Source organism: Rana temporaria, chromosome 1, assembly GCF_905171775.1.
Source record: "Rana temporaria chromosome 1, aRanTem1.1, whole genome shotgun sequence".
Classification (NCBI taxonomy): domain Eukaryota; kingdom Metazoa; phylum Chordata; class Amphibia; order Anura; family Ranidae; genus Rana; species Rana temporaria.
In genome coordinates, this window is record NC_053489.1 from 352,024,612 (window position 1) to 352,046,894 (window position 22,283).

Genomic DNA, 22,283 nt, shown 5'->3' on the forward strand with positions numbered 1-22,283 from the left:
ACCAGTTTGAGACACCTGTACTAAAGGATGAATCACAAAACTAAAGCTAGCTATAGACGGTTCTTTTTTTTCATTCAGCCGCTGATTGAGAAAAGTTTTTGCGAAAAAGAAACTTGGCCAGTCTCTGCTGAAACGGCTGAATTTCGATCTGTCCATGGCAGCCTTCCTCAATATTTTAACCCGAGAGGAGCCATTAAAAATATATATATTTTAAAATTCTTTATATTTAAATTTGAAGTAGGCATACAGGAGTAAGAAATCACAGTAAAGGTGTATACAGTACACATCATTACTACAATCTCTAGTAGAAAAAAACTGAGAGCTAACTCAAAAACAATGCAAGTATCCATCATAATGTGCAAACAAATCAGTTGTATATATAGATTCATAGGAACCCCAGTTGCTCTATTGAAAAAAACACGTGTATAGCCTAAGGCACAGAAAAGTCAAGAAAAAATAAAGTAAATGTAAAGCAACAAATCGCAAGCAGATTGTCCCAGAGAGGAAAGAAGAGGGGAAAATAATTGGGAAGGAGCAGAGGAAAGGTGAGGGTATGTGTGTGGTCCATGCTCCGCGCAGTAGTAAAGTAATAGTTCAGGGAGCCCCGTGTGACCGGCGGTCAAGGTTGGTAGGATCAGGCTTGTGATGTAAAAAAATTCCGATATTCGGAGCACTTGCACCAAGTGAATTCTGTCCAGTAAAACCATGCTTTATGGCAACATTGTAGTTGGCCGAGGCAAAACAAATTTTCAAGTCTCAGGGAACCCCAGCCAGAATGAATTTGTTGGTGTTTAGTAAAAAACTGCCACTTATAGTGGTAAACAGTGAAGCCTCGTACACACGGCCGAGGAACTCGACGTGCCAAACACATCGAGTTCCTCGGCCAGTTCAGCACTGAAGCCGCCGAGGAGCTCGGCGGGATGAGAGCTCCCATAGAACAACGAGGAAATAGAGAACATGTTCTCTATTTCCTCGCCGAGCTCCTCGTCGGCTTCCTCGGCCGAAAGTGTACACACGACCAGTTTCCTCGGCAGAATTCAGCCAGAAACTCGGTCGGAAGCTGAATTCTGCCGAGGAAACTGGTCGTGTGTACGAGGCCTGAGAAGAATGCCACTCTTACATGGGTGGTGAGAATGCCACCCTTACAAATCATTGGTGCTATGCCACTGTTTCTGCCAAATGGCATTGGAGGGTTCCACAATGTTCTGTTTCAGGATGGCTGGCCTATGGCCAGCTTAAAGGAGAACTATGGGCAAAACTTTTATTTTAATTTTGGATTGAGCAAGGGAGGTTTATAACCCTTGTCAAATTTGTTTCCGCCATTTGTGTCCTTCACTTCTTGTCTAAAAGCCAAACAGGAAGTGAGAGGATATCCCAAACATATTGAGGACTCCCAGGTCACCAGAACTAGTGTCCCCAGTGGAAGATTTCCCCTCTATTACTTTTTTGGGGACAACCCAAAATTTGGGGTTTTCTTTTACTTTGCCTTTCAGTGATAATGGTAAACAGGAAAAATAGAAAAAGTGAATCTCCTTAATGGGGTCACAGACAGCAATAAAAACCTGGCAGGTGCTCTAATCCTTCTTACAAATCTAAAAGAAAAGTTGTTCCTTTAGTTATACTTTAAAGGGTGATTCTAACAACTTTAGTGAACACTTATTAGTAGAATTTTATTTGATCTATGGACATTATTAAGACTCTAGTAGAGGCAGTGGTTGTATTTGATGTGGCAATATTTTATTGTCATTTTCTCTCGTTTATGTATACCACAGTTGTTTCATACAGTGTTTTATTTTGTTTATGCACATGAAGAATTTAAGCTCATTTTCTGCATTGGTGTTCATAACTAGAAAGAGGGGGCCAGATCCACAAAAACCTGGCGCAACTTAAAAATTCCCATTTAAGTTACACTGCCTTAAAATTTCTACCTAAGTGCCCGATCCACAAAGCACTTACCTAGAAATTTCAGGCTGTGTAACTTAAATCCGGCCGGCGCAAGGCGTTCCTATTCAAATGGGGCGAGTCCCATTTAAATGAGGCGCGCTCCCGCGCCGGCCGTACTGCGCATGCGCGAAGTTACGTTACGCCGAGTTTTGTGGATCGCGCCGGCTTAAAAAAGTTGGGTCGGGTAAAAAAAAAATCATGCTCCGGTAGGTACCCACGTGGTGGGTGCACGTGGGTAGGCACCCACCACGTGGGTACCTACCGGAGCATGATGGGACGGTGATGCCTATATAAATGGGATGCAAGGCGCGCTTCCATCATTGCAGTGAGAAGAGGCGTCGAGTCAACATCGGAAGAGGGGAGAAGAACAGAAGAGAAGAACATGACGTCACAGAAGACCGCGCTGGCTGCCTGTTAGTAATTGAGCTAACACACGAAGATAGCAGGCAGCCAGCGCTGAAGGAGAAGGCACCGGACAGCTGGAGAAGAACCGGGGTGCGCCGAGTCAACAGCGGAGAGCGGCGAAGATAGAAGAAGACCCCCGGAGAGCGGAGAAGACCCCCGGAGAGTGGAAGAAGAAGCCCCCCCTGGTATTAGAGCTAAAGAAGACAGGGGGGGCCTCCGGAGCAGACTAATAAATGATTTTAAAAACCCTTGTGTTGTGTGTTTAATAACTATCACTTTGCCTCCAGGTGAATGGATAGGGGTACGATGTACCCCATATCCATTCACTTAGGGTGGGGGGCCGGTATCTGGGGGCCCCCTTATTTGAGGGGACTCCCAGATTCCGATAAGCACCCCGCCCGCAGACCCCGACAACCAACGGCCAAGGTTGTCGGGAAGAGGTCCTGTCCTCATCAACATGGGGACAGGGTGCTCTGGGGTGGGGGGGCCCGCAGTGCGCCCCCCTGCCCCAGAGCACCCAACCCCCCCATGTTGAGGGCATGCGGCCTGGTACGGCTCAGGAGGGGGGGGGGGCGCTCGCTCGTCCCCACTCCCTTCCTGGCCGGCCGTGTAGCGTGCTTTGGATACGGGTCTGGTATGGATTGTAGGGGGACCCCCTACGTCGATTTTTCAGCGTAGGGGGGGGTCTCCTTACAACCCATACCAGACCTAAGGGCCTGGTATGCTCCTGGGGGTGGAACCCATGCAGGTTTTGATTTTAAAAATTGCCGTGGAGTTCTCCCTCAGGAATGCATACCAAATGCCGTCGCTTGAATGGGCTTTTACATGGTGTGACTAACTTTCCACTTTGTAAAACCAGCCCTAGTTTTACACTTGCAAACTAAAACTTACGGCGAAAAAACGAAGCTGAAAAGCTTTGTGGATCGCCCTAAGTGCTAATTTGCATACTAGAAGCGGCATTACGACTTGAAATGCCCCCAGCGGCGGATGCGGTACTGCATCCTAAGATTCGGCAGTGTAATTCAATTACACATGCCGGATCTTCTGCCTAACTTTGGAAAACTGCTTCTGTGGATCAGTTCCAAAGTTAGGACAAGGGATACGATGGAGTAACAGCAGTTACTCCGTCGTATCTCTTTTGTGGATCTGGCCCAGGGAGTTTTAGCCTGGTGATGTTTAATGTATTTGTCTTACATCTAATAATGGTATCTGTTGTTACACATTTCGAATAGTCAGTGCCTTCTTTGTAAATGATTATTAACAGTGCTTATAAGCATTCCTCCTGGGGCACCAGCTGAGCCATATTGTTATAAACCTCTGGTAATTGTGAAAAACTGTTTCATAAAAGTGTAGTAATATAGCAGGGATTAGTTCTCAGGCCAAAGGCATTCCACCTGTGATGTCCACAGATAGCTCAAACTCTGCAAGTGCATTCAACCATTTCTATCTTTTTAACACAGAGAAGACATTCTTGAGCTATACAATTTACTGCATCAATGGATTGTTATTTACCATTTGACCATAGGCAAAGCCCCCAGTATAAACAAAACCCATGTGTACATTAGTCTGCATACTTGGGGCTTCTGAGCAATGATTTTAATTGGCTGACATGTCTTACTAATATTGTGCCTTACCCAATATTTTTTTAGTAAGGCAGTGAATGATTGCTGTGATGGCAAACATAAACCACATATAAATTATATATAGTGTAATATAATAGTGCCCAGGGCTGGACTGGGGCAAAAATTTGGCCCTGGACTTCATCCAGACCGGCCCACTTTAATTCAATAAATAAAAATCACGCCCAACAAAAGGCCCCTACATCCATTATTGTATATCATGAGAGGGTGAGAGAGAGAGGGGAATGAGAGAGAGAGAGGGAGGGTTGAGGGAAAGGGGGTGAGAGAGGGGGGTGAGTGTAAGAAAAAGAGAGTGAGTGTAAAAGAGAGGGGGTGAGTGTAAGAAAAAGAGAGTGAGTGTAAAAGAGAAGGGGTGAGTGTAGGACCCCTTTTTACACTGAGGCGTTTTTTAGGCACCTTTGGGCTAAATATAGCGCCTGTAAAGCGACTGAAAAACGCTTCCGCTGCAGTCCCAGTGTGAAAGCCTGAGTGCTTTCACACTGGGGTGCTGCCAGGGTGTTAGAAAAAGTCCTCCAAGCAGCATCTCTGTTTTAAAAAACGGCCCATTGAGCCATCGGCCCACCGGGAAACTCCCTGTAGTCCCTATGGCCAGTCCATCCCTGATAGTGCCACTGTGTGGTAAAATTAAAACTGTACTTTTCTAAAGTCATTTTAAGCACTTCCCACTGTACATATGTATGTAAATCCTTTATAAACCCATCATAATACACATAAGCACAAATGATTAAATGGAGTGGAGTTTTCAATATGGCTGAAATATATTGTATGTCACTGTAACCTAGATTTGAGTCCAAGCCTTTCCCCTCCATCTGCTGCAAGCCAATTAAAATGACCAATACTTACAAACACGCAAAGTTACTTAGGTGCCTCCTTTCTGTACTTCATTATAAAAAGGTTAAACCTCTTAAGGATTGGTGACTTGCCTTCTTCTTTAGATAGTTTTTGTTAAGCAATCTGAGGTCAAATAGGAGAAAAAGAGAAAGCTCAAACATTTATCATTTAGTCTCCTGACTTGGAGTGCTGAATCGCTTGATTACTTTAGGGAAGATTAGTGTGATGAAACCTTGGTAAATCACCCACATTTACAAAGAGGATTAGAAGATTTTATGCTTTTCTCTTTCAGCATGAGAGAACAATCCGCACTTATTGCTGGTATAAATCTGATGACCATCCTGATATAACATTGCAAAACATTTTTTTATCTCCTAAGTAAATGATCTACTGGAAAGCACACTTAATTTGATGCTTCTTGGCTTCATGTCCAAGTTCTCTACTAACATAATGACAACAGGCTCCTACATGGATATTGTCTGGAAAAAGAATGCTGTCAAAGCAACCAAATCAGATGTAGCGGTGCACATTTTTTAAATCTGCTCCTGCATTTATTAGTCGGATCCATGACTCCTGGTGGTTTTCCAGCCAATATGAAAAATAGTTTACCATTTCATTATTATTATTTTTTTCTGAAGTAGACAAATAATGTATTGTTTAATTCAGACACTGCAAAAATAATAGAAGAAAGTATTAAGGTACAAAAAGAAGAAAAAGAAAGGCGCACCAGCCTAGTGTAATACCGTTTGACAGTTTAATAAATAGGTAAGATAAAATAAAACTACTCACAAACGAGATAGTAAAAAAGGCTTGTCAACAACGGTATGATGATAAATATCCCTCGAGCCGCAATCCCGGATAGGGGGGAAAGAGGTATGTCACTGCCGGCTGACGCGTTTCAAGGCAGCAGAGGCCTCTTCATCAGAGCTCAGCAGTACCCACTGCTGAGCTCTGATGAAGAGGCCTCTGCTGCCTTGAAACGTGTCAGCCGGCAGTGACATACCTCTTTCCCCCCTATCCGGGATTGCGGCTCGAGGGATATTTATCATCATACCGTTGTTGACAAGCCTTTTTTACTATCTCGTTTGTGAGTAGTTTTATTTTATCTTACCTATTTATTAAACTGTCAAACAGTATTACACTAGGCTGGTGCGCCTTTCTTTTTCTTCTTTTTTTCCTCTGCTAGGATGTTCCCCGTCCCTGAAGGGCAGCAAGGCCTGTGTTACCAGTTTTGATTTTTTGGAAGTTCCCATGTGGAAATAGTGACTAATTGTCGGACAACCCACCCGTGCGCAGGAGCTTGTGTGTCTTTTAAGTATTAAGGTACATTGGGTTATACTGCTGCCTTTGGAGATTAGACACTAAAAACAAAGATTTAGGGACAGCCAAGTATAATCCCTCTCTCTTCTAACCTGCCTCAGTTTTTTGCTACTATTTTTGCTATTAGATGGATGTTTTCTCTCCTTTCAGTATAGAAGTTGAGTTTTTTTTTGTTCTGTAACTTTTATTAAGATTCTTTTTCATCTAGTTGCAGAGTCAGAAGGGACTCATTTTGCAACTTTCCAGATGATTTTCAGCATTGGCATGGAAGCTGTACAGTAGGCATGCAACATTACCAGTTTATTGTCCATCCCTTTGGCCTGTCCACTGTGCCATGGGACTTTACCAAGGTGCTAGCCCCTTTTATTGCTTTGTTTCACTTCTATCCCCATAGTGGGATATTTGGACAACCTTCTCCTGAGCAAGCAGTTATATCAGTATCCAACAGAATGTCCAGATGTTCAAGAGACTAAGTTGGAGCATACATGTCTGGGCCTGAAACTGAAAATGACCTGCTCCAAGGTTTTCCTTCCTTTGGACAAACCTCAGACTTTGCTCCCTTGTTCAGACTTTACAGTCCAGGAGCCAAACAACCCTTTGCTTCTGGGTCCTCCTGGTTGGACCCGCAAGCTACAATACCATTAGACTAATGTTTTGCTTATTCATATATGTGATAATATGCTAATGTATGCCCCAAAGCTGCTTGATCTGTTACTGGCTGTTGGACTTGCATGATAATATAAGCTGTTCTGGATACTTGGCTGGTATTGTTTTTTGTATTGTACTGCTCTATTATGTGGGCACATGTTTAATTGTTGTACATTTCTTATCTATACTTGCTGTACAACTGTTTTTTCTGTAAGTTAAAACAATAGAATTGTAGATCGAAGATTTGCAGTCCAGGGACCTCGGCTGTGGAATGCGCTACCAACCACCATCCGACTGGAGTCGGACCACTTGGCCTTCAGGAGAAAGATTAAAACCCATCTCTTCTGAGGTCAAGGGGGCTTCCATACCGTTGGAATGGAAACAGCGCCCAGAGGCGATTCAGTTTGCATGTGTTGCGCTATACAAGTTTCTCATTCACTCACTCACCTTTTTAAAAAAGCCCTTGCTTCTGCATGAGGGTCCTGGCTTAATAGTGACCTCCTCTGAGGCAGCTCCATATGCCCAATTTCACTTCAGACCATTGCAACTCAGCAACATTCTAGCAGGGTGGGACCAGAGGGCTCGGTCTCTGGACCATCCCATATGTCAGGCCATCATTGCAAGCTTGCCCTGGCATAACGGGTCATGAGTCCAGTGCTGATGTCAGGGAGTTTCTTCTGTTGGTTTAAAAGGTTCTCACAATGGATTCCAGCCTGTTGGGATGGGAGAAGTCCTGGATTCCCTCTCAATACAGGGGACTTGTCAGAGGAATGGATGGTTGCCAGAGGAAGTGATTTGGTTATCCCTTCAAAACTGGATCTCTTGTCTGTAAGGTAATCCAACCATGATTCAGTTTGGCAAAGCCATGGCAGTGAATTATATAAAGAATCAAGGAAGAACTGAAAGTCTCATGGCTCAAAAAAAAGCAGATCTGGGTTAGGCGGAACTTAATATCCCACCCCTGCACATCCCAGGTATGGAAATTGGGAGGCAGACTTTCTCAGTTTTCAATATGTGGACTCTGGAGAATTGTCTCTTCTCCCTAATGAATTTCAAGACCTCTGTCACAGGTGGAGGATGCCGAACATGGATCTCCTGGTTCCAGGTTCAACAACAAACTGAGTATCCAAAATGCTGAATGTAAACAAAAAAGTCATTTTATAAATAAGTGTCCAAATGTGAAGAAATGTACAGATTTGTTTCTTGAAATACCAAATAATCCCCATGCTATTCCCTCATGGGAAAACACACACTAAATATGGCCTTCCAGGTCATAGGTAGGTCAAAATAAGCAAATATTGTTAATCAAGCTTGTGAAGGCTCCCATACATCATCCCATCCATATACGTTGCTGGTGAAGTCTTTAAGTGTTGCAACTAGTATATCAGTTCTGCCTCAGAACCAGTGCCGATCCTGACCTCCCTGGGGCCCTAAGCAAAATTACATGGCACTTTAAAAATGAGAAGCGGGGGGCGCTGACGACAGTGACATGTCACATTAAAGAAAGTTGAGAAGCGGGGGGAGGGGGTGTTCTGTCGTAAATGACTCAGCCAGCGAGTTTAGAAGCGGGGTGAGGGTGCGAAAATGACTTCTCACCAGACGGGGCCTCTAGTAATTTGGGGGGCCCTTTGCAGCTTTGCGGGGCCCTAAGCGGCTTGCATAGTGAGTCTATGGGGAGGATCGGCCCTGCTCAGAACTTGAAATTGTGCACTGAGAAAAGAAAGGAGAAAACTCCCATAGGGTAGTAATGTTGATATTAGGGCAAATCTTTAGAAAGAAAAGCTCTCACATATAGAAAGTGCATGAATAGCTTGCAATTCCCTAAAACTCGCACAGACTCCCATACACCATTCAGTCTAATCGGATGCCCTGACCAATAAAGCTGTCTTAGCTCACAATAAATACCCCCCCCCCCCCAAAAAAAAAACTCTTTCATAGAGTAGTAATGTTACTGTTAGGGCAGAAGGATCTAAAATAAACCACTCAAATTTAAAAAAGTGCATTAGTGGCACTACACTTCTAATAGTTGTGAGATATAACCATTGGATAGCTTCTGAATGTATACTCATACATCAATGGAGATCCACCGTATCCTTCATTGGTAAAACACAACCAAAGCCGATTTAAAGCCATCAGTATAATCAGACCCTCGTGCTGAAGCCGCTTGTATATCCATCTCAACTCAGAAAAAAGGAGAAAAAACATCAACAGTTTATTTAAAAATATAAAAGGCAACCTCTCACATAATAAAAAGGAACATCAGGGACACTACACTTACAAGTATCAAGATGTAGCCATTGGGAAACCTCTTGGTCAAGCAACCATCATTGGAGGGAATAGATAAGTTCTCACCAACTGTTCAGTCACGATTTTGATGTTGTATTCGATATGTGCAAAGAGAAGTCACACAGATACTTAGAAGTATACCTTTTATTAAAAATAATGACAGATACAGATAAAGAAAATATTAGAAAATATAACAGTCATACTTAAAGTGGTTGTAAAGGTTTGTTTTTTATTTTCTAAATAGGTTCCTTTAACCACTTAAGGACCGCCTAATGTCGGCAGAATGGCAAGGCTGGGCACAATCATGTACCTGTACGTGATTGTTAAATACCCAGCCGTGGGTCAAGGCGCGCGCCCGCGACCCGGTCCGAAGCTCCGCGGCCGCGGGACACGCGGACCTGATCGCCATCGGAGTCCCGCGATCGGTCCCCGGAGCTGAAGAACGGGGAGAGGTGTGTGTGTGTGTGTGTGTGTGTAAACACACCTTCCCCGTTCTTCACAGTGGCGCTGTCATTGATCGTCTGTTCCCTGATATAGGAAAAGGCGATCAATGATGTCACACGTCCATCCCCGCCTCCCTACAGTTAGAAACACATATGAGGTCACACTTAACCCCTTCAGCGCCCCCAAACTGCAATTGTCATTTTCACAGTAAACAATGCATTTTTATAGCACTTTTTGCTGTGAAAATGGCAATGGTCCCAAAAATTTGTCAAAATTGTCTGATGTGCCCGTGGTAATGTCGCAGTCACGAAAAAAATCGCTGATCCCTGCCATTAGTAGTAAAAAAAAATATATATATAAAAATGCAATAAAACTATCCCCTATTTTGTAAACACTATACATTTTGCGCAAACCAATCGATAAACGCTTATTGCATTTTTTTTTTACCAAAAATAGGTAGAAGGATACGTATCGGCCTAAACTGAGGAAAAAAATTGTTTTTTTATATATTTTTGGGGGATATTTATTATAGCAAAAAGTAAAAAATATTGCATTTTTTTCAAAATTGTCGCTCGATTTTTGTTTATAGCGCAAAAAATAAAAACCGCAGATGTGATCAAATAGCACCAAAAGAAAGCTCTATTTGTGGGAAAAAAAGGACGCCAATTTTGTTTGGGAGCCACGTCGCACGACCGCGCAATTGTCAGTTAAAGCGACGCAGTGCCGAATCGCAAAAAGGGGCCTGGTCCTTTACCTGCATTTTGGTCCAGGTCTTAAGTGGTTAAGCTAGTGCATTGTTGGTTCACTTACCTTTTCCTTCGATTTTCCTTCTAAATGTTTTTTTTTTCTTTGTCTGAATTTCTCACTTCCCTTTTCTCCTCAGTAAGCTTGCCTCCATCATCCGAGCCATTCTGGCTGGGGGTTAGTTAACCAAGAACAGCTTACTGAGGAGGAACAGGAAGTGAGAAATTCAGACAAAGAAAACAAAGAAAACATTTTTTTAGAAGGGAAATCGAAGGAAAAGGTAAGTGAACCAACAATGCACTAGCTTAAAGGAACCTATTTAGAAAATAAAAAACTAACCATTACAACCCCTTTAACTAAAGATGCTGTTTCTGCCATGGGTCCCTTTCATGATGGCGTGGCGCAGGTGACCACAGACGAATGTTTAACACAGCTCTGACATGAGACAAGACCTACATGTTCTAGCTAGGGTATATAGGTCTTGTGTGTACGAAATTGTCAACCCCAACTGCAAGCAATATGACCTTTTAAGGACTTGGCTATACATTCCTATCACATGAGTCAACTAAGTGTCCTGTATAGCCCCTTAGCCAAGGCTTTTAGGCATGCATAAATATTGTGAGACAATTGGACAACTTTTAAATAAGGAAATATGTAATATGCAATTTCCCCATTACCAACCACCATCAAAACCACCAACCAGACCACCACAACCAGTCACGTGTATGCGTCATGACAGCAATGCTTGACTCATATCAACATAACTTCATCAGGAGCGTATGACATTAAACCCACAAACAAATATATACCCCTGCTGAATTTCTTATTGTAGGTCTTTATAAAGGGTGTTACTTAAATTGTTCCTCTGGTTTGTTCCTCAGTGACCCCATGTGTTCTCAACTTTGACATTTTGGTTTTTCAGAAACCACCCCTTAAAACTTTTAGAGATATTCCTCTGTTTGCCCTTCTCCATCATTTGTATGTGGTGAATTTCTGAATTGGCACCCTTCAAAGTGGTACTAAACTCCACAATATAAATATAATATACAGTATTGCTACTTACAAATCCTTAATGGTGGTGGCTGCATTATTTTTTAGGTATTTTTTTTCCTTTAAAGGTCACCTGGTAATCCAACCGATAACACACTTCTTGTCTGGGGGGTCTTCACTCTGGCTGAAAGAGCAACAGAGACTCCATTGATAACATTGTAAATCTGATGATTTAGATGGACTTGGCTAACATACTACACAGCGCACCCCCTGAACCCTGCACGCCGTACACAGCGCACCCCCTGAACCCTGCACGCCGTACACAGCGCACCCCCTGAACCCTGCACACCGTACACAGCGCACCCCCTGAACCCTGCACGCCGTACACAGCGCACCCCCTGAACGGCGTACACATCTCACCCCCTTAACCCTGCACACCATACACAGCACACCTCCTCAACCCTGCACACTGTACACCGCACACCCACTCAACCCTGTACGCTGTACACAGAGCACCCTTTTGACCTGCACTTGGTACACAGTGCACCTCCGAACCCTGCACTCCATACAAAGTGAGAAAAAAAAAGGGGAAGTTTCGGGACTTTAGGTGAGAAATATGTGAACATCCCTGTTATATGTAGAAAAGAAGAGGGGGTTGGGATTTTGAATGAGGTATGCATGAGAGAACTTAAAGATCAGACAGTGTAATATGGATGCGTTTATTTGTCTAAAACACATAGCAGAGCATGCGATTTCGAATGTAAACGTAATAGTAAACATACACGACAGTGCATATAAAAAGCATGATGCAAAAACAATAAACATTGTATAACAACTTATTCTTCGCATTATTTAAAAATACAGAATCATTAAACCAAAGGTAGGTCCTAAAACTGAAACATGTAGCATCTGTGTAAGCCCGAGATGCCTTTCATGGCATTATAGCCAATCTTCAGGGGCGGATGCGTAGTGGGGTAAGATCTGCAGAAGGACACAAGTATAATATGTAAGTTTTAGCATAACACCCAAATAATGGGAAACAATAAGAGATGGAGAAAGGGCCATCTCCAAAAAACGTTCTCATTTCCAGCATGTGAGGATGTGCTGGATCCGCCCCAGTCACCTGCAAGTTTAACATACATTAATCTGTGATACATGTTTATGCTCTTGGTTTTCCCACTGGCCCTACCTCAGTTCCTGGTTGCAGACAACCCTAGCGACCCATGCGTATTCCTGTACTGACTCCACCCCCTAAAACTTCTCCTCAGCAATTCTGTAGTTCAGAAGGCAGGCTCTGTGAAACGTGTGACACAGCAGTGCCTATTCACAGGGTATAGTGCATACATATCACAGAATCACAGAACTGAAGGAAGTAAATGTGTAGGGATCTTCACAAAGTAAGTTTACAGACTCATGTAGAAATTAATATATGATTTTACATTTTGACAACGGAATTACCTCACTTTCCTCTCAGAAAAATGTAGATGGCCTAATGAGTGTCGCATAGATTATAGTTGGTAATTCCTTTTTAAATAACAAAACCAATTTTTTTTCTCTATTGTGTATTTGCACCCTTGACCGAAATGTCAGTATGTAAAGATAGCATTGCATAGGTGTGACAACATTTAAAAAAACATTGAACATGTATTTAAAAAAAGCTATGATTAATATCTGTGGTACTATTAGCCTAGGATGTGTGGGGGTTATCCACAAAAGGGATACGCCGGCGTATCTACTGATACGCCGTCGTATCCCTGTTTCTATCTATGGAACTGATCCACAGAATCAGTTTACCATAGATAGGCAGAAGATCCGACATGTGTAATTGAATTACACTGTCGGATCTTAAGGATTCTAGGCCGGCCGCTAGGTGGCGAGGCCATTGCGGCCGGCCTAGAATATGCAAATGAACACTTTCGGCGATCCACGAACGTTCCGACGGGCCCGTCGCGCTAAATCTGCGTCGTTTACGTCGAGTTACGCCGTGTAAAAATAGGGCTGAGTCCTATTTGACTAAGCCCTATTAAGTATGGCCGTCGTTCCCGCGTCGAAATTTTAAACTCTATGTCGTTTGCGTAAGATGTCCGTGAATGGCGCTGGACGCCATTTACGTTAACGACTAAGCAAATGACGTCAGAGCGACGTCTGTTAGCGCAATGCACGTCGGGTAAGTTACCCGACGGAGCATGCGCAGTACGTCCGGCGCGGGAGCGCGCCTAATTTAAATGGGACTCGCCCCATTAGATTCGGCACGCCTTGCGCCGGACACATTTAAGTTACACCGCCGCAAATTTCAAGGTAAGTGCTTTGTGGATCGGGCACTTAGGTAGAAATTTTAAGGCGGTGTAACTTAAATCGGAAGATTTAAGTTGCGCAGGATATTTGTGGATCTGGCCCTCTGTTTTTAATGTATGTGTATATGGTGTTTATGTATATGCAATGCACATAGTACATAGTAGCCAGAAATTACCACACAATGGTGAAGTGGTAACACATTTAGATAAGCAGTCTATGAACATGAGATAACAGTTGCCTAGCATGACTATTTTTGGGTATATTTCATATTCCAGCCAACCATTGTCATGAGGATCATTTATTTTGGAGTTTAGAAAACCATGAATGCTAATTAATATTCAACCTTAGGATAAGAGGTCTAAAAGCATCTTCTTGCACTACTAACTTCCTGCCTCTCCCATTTTCATTGATATAAACTTGCAAAGGCCAGTATGTTGGGAAGTCTCTGTTCTCTTTTGATGGTCCTTAGTTCCCGCTGTTAACCTCCCTATACTCAAAGAGATGTAGTGCAGTATGTTGTATTGTTTGCTGGTATTGAACTGTACAAGCGGAACACAGACTAAAAAATGCTTACCATATAAATTCCGACTTGGGTTCTTCAAATTGGTGTATATTTTTTTTAAGCTCCATGGTGCAGTGTGCATACTCAAAACTAACACCAGGTAAAAATAAGAAAAAGTGAGCACACAAGTGAAACACACAAAGTGCACAAGGTGTACACATGGTACTCCACAGAGAAAAGACCATGGCCCTGGTCCTCCGGAGTGTCAGAGTCCTGGCGGAGACTGAGGTACTTGTGGTCCACCCAGCTAAAACCAGGCAGACCCTTTTCTACAGGAGACCTGTTGAAGCAAGATCTACCCAAGTACTAGGTGGGGCTCCCCCCCCCAAAGGGAGAGCCCATTAGAGGGGGAGAACCTAGCCATTAGACTATGTGCCTTTCCCCCCCCCCCCCCCAAAACTTTCAGGGCAAGCCCAGACCTACAGCCTACTAGTTGGGAGTGAGTAAAGTGCCATCATGCTGTGTAAAAGTGCAAAAAAAGACAAAAATCGTGAGAAAGGGATAAAGGTAATGTGCTTCTCTGCCAATATGTGATACAGTGGTGGTACTTCTGGCCAGTATAAACATTTCTGAGGTTCCGGCCAAAAGGCCCAGCCCAAAAGGTAGGTGTGAAAAGGGTGTGCAATTGGTGATGTGATGATGGTACCATAATAAACTCAAAGTGAGCTCATCCACAGTGAGAATTACTGCCACTCTAGGGGAACAAGCAACACAGGCTTTTGTCAGCCCGCCCCTGCAGCACCATCCCTACCAGAAAGGCATTGGTTCTTGGGTACAGCTCTGCCTTTAACTGGGGACAGGCCTGATAAACCAGGTCAGATTCAACCCATGAGGAGAAGAGCCCTCCCACCGTACTCATCTTATTACATTGGGAAAATACTAACGGGCACCCTAACCCCAAAAGATAGATTAGTATACTATTTTAGAAGTGTGGAAGGCTAATTATGGGCATGGTAAGTTTAAATAAAGAAATATAATTTCATGTATCCCTTGTCTATTACGCAGCTCGGTGTGTGAAGTGCAATGGGAAGCCGAGTTCTTCAGTCTCCAGGACAACAACAACAAGTTGGTAGCTGCTTTGCGTGAGGCCAATGCTAATGTGGAGAAATGGAAAAAGCAGCTTACTGGATACCAAGAAGAGGCCGAAAGGCTGCGGCTAAGGGTAAGAGCATCAGATAACATTCACTTTACATATAGTGCATCCAGGAAGCTCAGGAACTGTAATTTCCTGACCAGCCAGGCTGCATGCTCGGATAAGGGTCTGGTATGGATTTTGGGGGGGATCCCCTTAAAATCTACACCAGACCTGAATGGACTGGGGGTGGACCCTATGCCCAGAGCTTTTTTTCTCAGAAAATAGGTACAGGAACTCAACCACGACCCCGTTCAAATGTCACAAACAGTAGAAGGGTCTTAAAGGGGCAATAAATACCAGGATTGCATTACATACATAGTGCAGAGTTCAGGGGGTTATACACAGAGTGCAGAGCTGTCACTTGTAAACACAAAAACCGAACTTCTGTGTTTACAAGTGATCGTGGTGAGAAGGCCCCCCCCCAAGGGTCTGAGCCAGAGGTGGTGGAACTGAGTTTCCCCTGAAAAAAAGCCCTGCCTATGCCATTTTTTTAAACATTTTTCTATTGCGGGGCAATTGTTGGCATTCTTTTCTTTAACGTTCATCTGTCAGTGGGGCAGCCAGCTGACGGATGAGGACTCATGGTTGTTAAGAATGCGGGCGGCCGGCTTCCTGGCCTGCTACTTAACCACTTAAGTAGCAGGCCAGCCTCCTACACATAAAAGATACTAAAGGTTTGAATAATAAAAAACAAAAACAAACATGTCATACTTACCTCCACTATTCAATTCGTTTTGCACAGAGTGGCCCCAAAAGCCATCTTTTGGGGTCCCCCGGTGGCTCTCGTGGCTCCTCCCTGCATCAGATAACCCCCTAGGAAAAGCGCTCTCCCGGTGGGGTTACCTTGCAGGCACGCTTCCGTGTCCAGCATTTGTCGTCCATAGCCGCTGAATGCAGGACTCGGCCCCGTCCCCGGCGCCCATGTCATTGGATTTGATTGACAGCAACAGGAGCCAATGGCTGCACTGCTATCAGTCTATCCAATTAAGAGCCGAGAAGACCTTGCCGAGAGAGGGCGCGTCCTCGTCGTGGGACATTCCAGGGCTCAGGTAAGTAAAACAGGGGGGCTCTGGGGCCAGTGACTGACAGAAGTTTTTTCACCTTAATGCATAGGTTGCATTAAAGGGGAGTTCCAGCCTTGTTTATGTTTAATAAAAGTCAGCAGCTACAAAAAGTGTAGCTACTGGCTTTTAATAAACAGACACTGACCTGCTCCACTGTCCAGCGACGTGGCCGCCCGGAACGTCGCTCCTCTCCCCCTCTCTCCGCTGGTGCCTCCATTCAGACTGTGGGCACCCAGCCGTGACAGTTTTCGGCTTCACAGCCAGGCACTCACTGCTCATGCGCGAGCTCTAGGAGTGGACAGGTGATTGCCTGGGACCTGTCACGTGTCCCAGGTGAATGCCTACAGGGAGGCGATATGAAGAGTTGCCTAAGCAGTCCCTGGGCGGAAGGAGGAAGTGGGACAGGAAGTCCCACTCCTAACAAAGCCCCCACTCCCCCCCCCAAAAAAAAATGACATGCCAAATGTGGCATGTAAGGGGACGAGGAGTGGTTTAAGTGGAAGTTCCACTTTTGGGTGGAACTGCGCTTTAAGGTAAAGAAACAGGGGTGTTTACAACCCCTTTAAGTTATTCTTTCTGATGTTTGGTAACTGGCATGATACAATGTATAGGCACAAAAAAAAAAAAACAGCAACTAGACAAAATGTGCTAAAGTTACTGCACTAGATGGCTTTCAAAGAGCTTAGCTTTGTTATTTCTAAGGATAATCTTTTTTATTTGGAATGATATTATTGCATTTCTGCAAAGCAAATACAAATAGTTTGGAATTGAAAGTACATGAAATCAGCACACTGGTCGAATGAGGTATAATGAACAAATGAAAAAAAAAATGCCATGGGGAGTTGACCGTATGCAGCATATAATGTAGTTGAGTAAATGAGGCGAATCAGTGATGGAGAAATTTATGGGTGTCCTTGTAGCCTTAATACAACAATGCAGTGCCTGCCTGCCTGCCTGCAGCTGCGAAAGATATTAAGATAAAAGGTTACACATAAAAAAAGAATCTTGTTATTATGCATAATAATTGTGTCCACATCTTAAACATGCAGTTTGCTTCTGAGCAAGAGTTCAGAAAAAGGATGTCTTGGAAATGTTACAGGGAAGGACAAATAAATACATAAAAAGCATGGAGGGTCTCATCTACAGGACAGAATTTTGACCATATGTGATAAACTGTACCCTCTTGGCCACAATCTCTAAAACAGAGAAGGAAAGCTCCCAGGACCCATGTGGCTACTCTAGCTGGGACCGGATACCACTGTAGAAGTACCTTGTAGTTGGCTCCTATTGATGAGATATTAATTATTGTCTTCAGCTTTTCATTTTTCTTCATTAGCTTTTTTTAATACCAATTTTTAGGATGCAAGGATTTGTGTATCTGTGTATGTACAGTATATAAAGTAAATACAACATACAACCTCAATTCCCAAAAAGTTGGGACGCTGTGTAAAATACATAAAAACAGTGCAATGATCTGCAAATCTCATAAATCCATTTTTTTATAAGAAATATTTTTTTTTTAATTAATGGTAGCAACATATCTATAACATTTGGGATAGGGTAACAAAACGCTAGCAAAGTAAATGGTACTAGCAAGGAAGAGGTGGAAGAACATTTTAGGAAGAACTAATTAAGGTATTTGTCAACAGGTCGGTAACATTACTGGGTATAAAAATAGCATCTTGAAGATTCAGTGTCTATGAAGTAAGGATGGGCAGAGATTCACCAATCTATGTGTAAAGATTGTCGAACAGAATAATTGTACTCAACGTAAAATTGCAACAGCATTAAATATATCATCATCTACAGTAGATAATATCAAAAGATTCAGAGAATCTGGAGAAATCTCTGTGTGGGGAGAAGGCCAAAATGCAATACGGGATGCCTGTGATGTTCGGGCCCTCAGACAGCATTGCATTAAAAGCAGACATGATTCTGTTATGGACATCACTGCATGGGCCCTGGAACACTTCCAAAAATCACTGTCTGTGAAAATGTCCAAAAAATGCAAGTAATGCTCTATCATGCAAAGAAGAAGTCATGAAGTGGAAAACTATTCTGTGTTTAAACGAATCAAAACGTAACATTCTTTTTGGCAACAGGGGAGAGGACCTTGCAGCTTGTTAAAAGCACTCAGTTCAAAAACCTGTATCTCTGATGGTATGGGGGTGCCTTAGTGCAGTGGTCATCAACCCTGCCCTACAGGGCCCACTAACAGGCCAGGTTTTATGTATTACCATGGGGAGATGCAGTCTAGAATATTGCAATCACTGAGCAGCAAATGATATCACCTGTGATGTATTTCAGTTATCTTGCAAACCTGGCCTGTTAGTGGGCCCTGTAGGGCAGGGTTGATGACCACTGCCTTAGTGTGTATGGAATGGGCAGCTTGCAGATCTGGAAAGGCACCATCAATACAGGCGGGTTTGAGCGCAGCATATGCTCCCATCCAGACAATTAGCCAGATTCAGGTAGCCGGGCGCATCTTTCCGGCGGCGTATCGTATCGTATTTACGCTACGCCGCCGTAAGTAAGTGAGGCAAGTACTGTATTCACAAAGCACTTGCCTCCTAACTTACGGTGGCGTAGCGTAAATGGGGCCGGCGTAAGCGCGCTTAATTCAAATGAGGATGGGGGGGCGTGTTTTATGTAAATGTTTGGTGACCCGACGTGATTGACGTTTTTTACTAACGGCGCATGCGCCGTCGGTGTACATATCCCAGTGTGCATTGCTCCAAAGTACGCCGCAAGGACGTATTGGTTTCCACGTGAACGTAAATGACGTACAGCCCCATTCACGGATGACTTACGCAAACAACGTAAATTTTTCAAATTTTGACGCGGGAACGACGGCCATACTTAATATTGACTAGGCCAGCTAGGGGGCAGCTTTATCTTTACGCGGCGTAACTCTTACGGAAACAGCGTATCTTTACTGCGCCGGGCGCACGTACGTTCGTGAATTGGCGTATCTAGTCATTTACATATTCTACGCCGAACTCAACGGAAGCGCCACCTAGCAGCCAGCGGAAAAATTGCACCCTAAGATACGACAGCGTAGGAGACTTACGCTGCTCGTATCTTAGCCTAATTTAAGCGTATCTGGTTTCCAGAATACGCTTAAATTTAGGACGGCGTAGATTCAGAGTTATGTCTACTGATACGCCGGCGTAACTCTCTTTGAATCTGGCTAAATGTCTTTTTCAGGGAAGGCCTTGCATATTTCAGCGGGACAATGCTAAACCGCATACTGCATCTATGACAACATCATGGTTTCATACTAGAAGAGTCTGGGTGCTTAACTGGCCTGTCTGCAGTCCAGACCTGTCACCAATTGAAAATATTTGAAAATTATTTAACTAGAAATACGACAAAGAAGACCCAGGACTGTTGAGCAGTTATAATCTTATATTGGGTAAGAATGGGAGAAAATTCCTCTCCCAAAATTACAGCAAATGGTCTCCTCAGTTCCCAGACATTTAAAAAGTGTTGTTAAAAAAAGATGGGATGCTACACCATGGTAAATATGGCCCTGTCCCAACTTTTTTGAGTGTTGCTGTCATCAGTTTCAAAATGACCTTATTTTGATGTTTTTCTATTGTGAATAAAATCTGGGTTTATGAGATTTGTAAATTATTGCATTCTGTTTTTTATGTAGATTTTACAATTTTTTTTTTAATTTGTGGTTGTATATACAGCGGGTAAAATAAGTATTGAACAGGTCACCATTTTTCTAGAAAAATAGATAAATAGAGGGCCTTGAAAAAGTATTCACCCCCCCCCCCTTGGATTTTTACCTATTTTGTTACATTACAGCATTTAGTTGAAAAAAATTATAATCTGAATCATATGTGACAGATCAAAACACAATAGTCTAAGTTGGTGAAGTAAAATTTAAAAAAATATATACATTAAACAATTTTTCAGAAATTAAAAACTGATAAATGGCAAGTATTGACTTTAGGGGGGTGAATAATGCACATTGACCTTTTCTGTTATTTTGTCCTATTTGTTGTTTGCTTCACAATTTAAAAAAAATCTTCAAAGTTGTGGGCATGTTCTGTAAATTAAATAATGCAAATCCTAAAACAATCCATGTTAATTCCAGGTTGTGAGGCAACAAAACACGAACAAGGCCAATGGGGGGGGGGGGGGGGTGAATACTTTTGCAAGGCACTGTATATTTCTAAAGGTGCTATTGACTTGAAATTTTCACCATATGTCGTTAACAAACCATGCAATCCATACATACAAAGAAACCAAAACAAATAAGTTCAGAAATTAAGTTATGTGTAATAAAAATGGAATGACACAGGGAAAAATGGATGACGATAATGGCCGACAATAAATTCAAAATTAAAACGTCTAATATTTTACAATTATATATAAAAATTTGTATTAAAAAAAAAAAAAACAGTTTTCGTTAGAAAATCTCTGGAAAGAACTAAAGACCAGAGTTCATAGAAGAGTCCCACTGAACCTTCAAGATTGTGTGGAAAAATGGGCCGAAATCATACCCGAGAAATACATGTGACTAGTTTTTCTACACAGGAGGCATCTTAAGGCTGTCCATACCAACAAAGGATTTTGTACAAAGTATTAAATACATTTCAGTTAGAGCGCTTTCACATTGGAAACGCCTATAGCGGAGTGTTAAAATAGCGGTAAAACACCGCGATTTTACCACGTTTTATGAGCGTTTTAATAGCGCTATTTTTACCGCGAATGTGCGGCAAAAACACTGCAAAAACGCACCAGTGTGAAAGGGCTCTTAGGGTGTTCAATGCTTTTTCCCTGTATCATTCAATTTTTGTATACATAACTTAATTCAGCCCTCAAAAATTCAACTTGCCTGCTCACGAGTGGAATTATGAGGAGTGCGAGTATGGACAGGCCTGTGCTGTACTGGGAATGTATAGCCAGTGCGCCCCCCCCCCCCCCACCACCACCACGCATACACTCGCAGTGTGGCCAGTTCTATAGGAATTCTACAGCTGTCTGGGGCCACCCCTCTCCACCTCCCTCCTGCTTCACATTCCCGCCCTGCACAGGCTCGCAGCGTGAGCATTGCAATAGACGTTTTTCCAGCCACCTGGGACTTCCCCTCTCCATCTCCCCCTGCCACACATCCCTGCACTGCACAGACTCGTAGCGCTAGCATTGTAACCGGAGTTTATCAGCCGCCTGGGACCGCATGTTTTTGCAAAGCACACTCAGTGTGCACCGATGTCCGACCCCGTGGCTGCAGAAGAATGGTAAATGTGACTGTGATGTGATGTTCTGGAGGCATTGGTATAATGGGGGATTGAACAAGAAATTTGCTGAAAGTAAGGGGGGGGCGGGGGATTGAGAGCATATATGTGCTAGATTGGCTGGGAGTTAATTGGAGGCATAGGTATAATGGATTGGGGGGGTTAATTGGAGGCATAGGTATAATGGACTGGGGTCGGGGTTAATTGGAGGCATAGGTATAATGCAGCCCTCAAATTTGCCACTCACCGTGGGCTGCCTCGGAGCGGGGGGGGAGCACCGCCAGCAAGTGGGGTTGAATGGGAGCCATTTTTTTTTCACTAGTAATAGTGGCGATTTTAGCAGTACTGCGACATTGCGGCGGACAGATTTGACACTTTTGACAATTTTTTTGGGATCATTGACATTTATACAGCGATCAGTGCTATAAATAACTGATTACTGTATGAATGTCACTGGCAGGGAAGGGGTTAACACTAGCGGTGATCAAGGGGTTAAATGTTTTCCCTTAGCATGTTCTAACTGTAGGGGGGATGGGCTAGCTGGGACATGACAGAGATCCCTGTTGCCGATCACTGGAAACAATAGATCTCTGTCATGCCTCCTGTCTACAAAGGCAGATCCCCATTCTGCCTCTGTATACTGCGGGTCACCAGCGGACATTAGGTCCGCCTGGCCCGTGGGCACACTCCCACAGTGTGCAGCAGGCGTGTGTGCGCCTGCGC

General features: G+C 43.4%; 1 protein-coding gene across 2 annotated transcripts in view; it reads left to right on the top strand.

Annotated features, from left to right (window-relative positions):
- HOMER3 (homer scaffold protein 3) overlaps positions 1 to 22,283 on the top strand; it is a 277,994-nt gene that overhangs the window by 186,509 nt on the left and 69,202 nt on the right. For both annotated transcript variants that reach the window (XM_040320899.1, XM_040320890.1), the window contains one exon: positions 15,115 to 15,271. In XM_040320899.1, the coding sequence (XP_040176833.1) occupies positions 15,115 to 15,271 (157 nt within the window). The remainder of the gene's footprint in view (positions 1 to 15,114; positions 15,272 to 22,283) is intronic.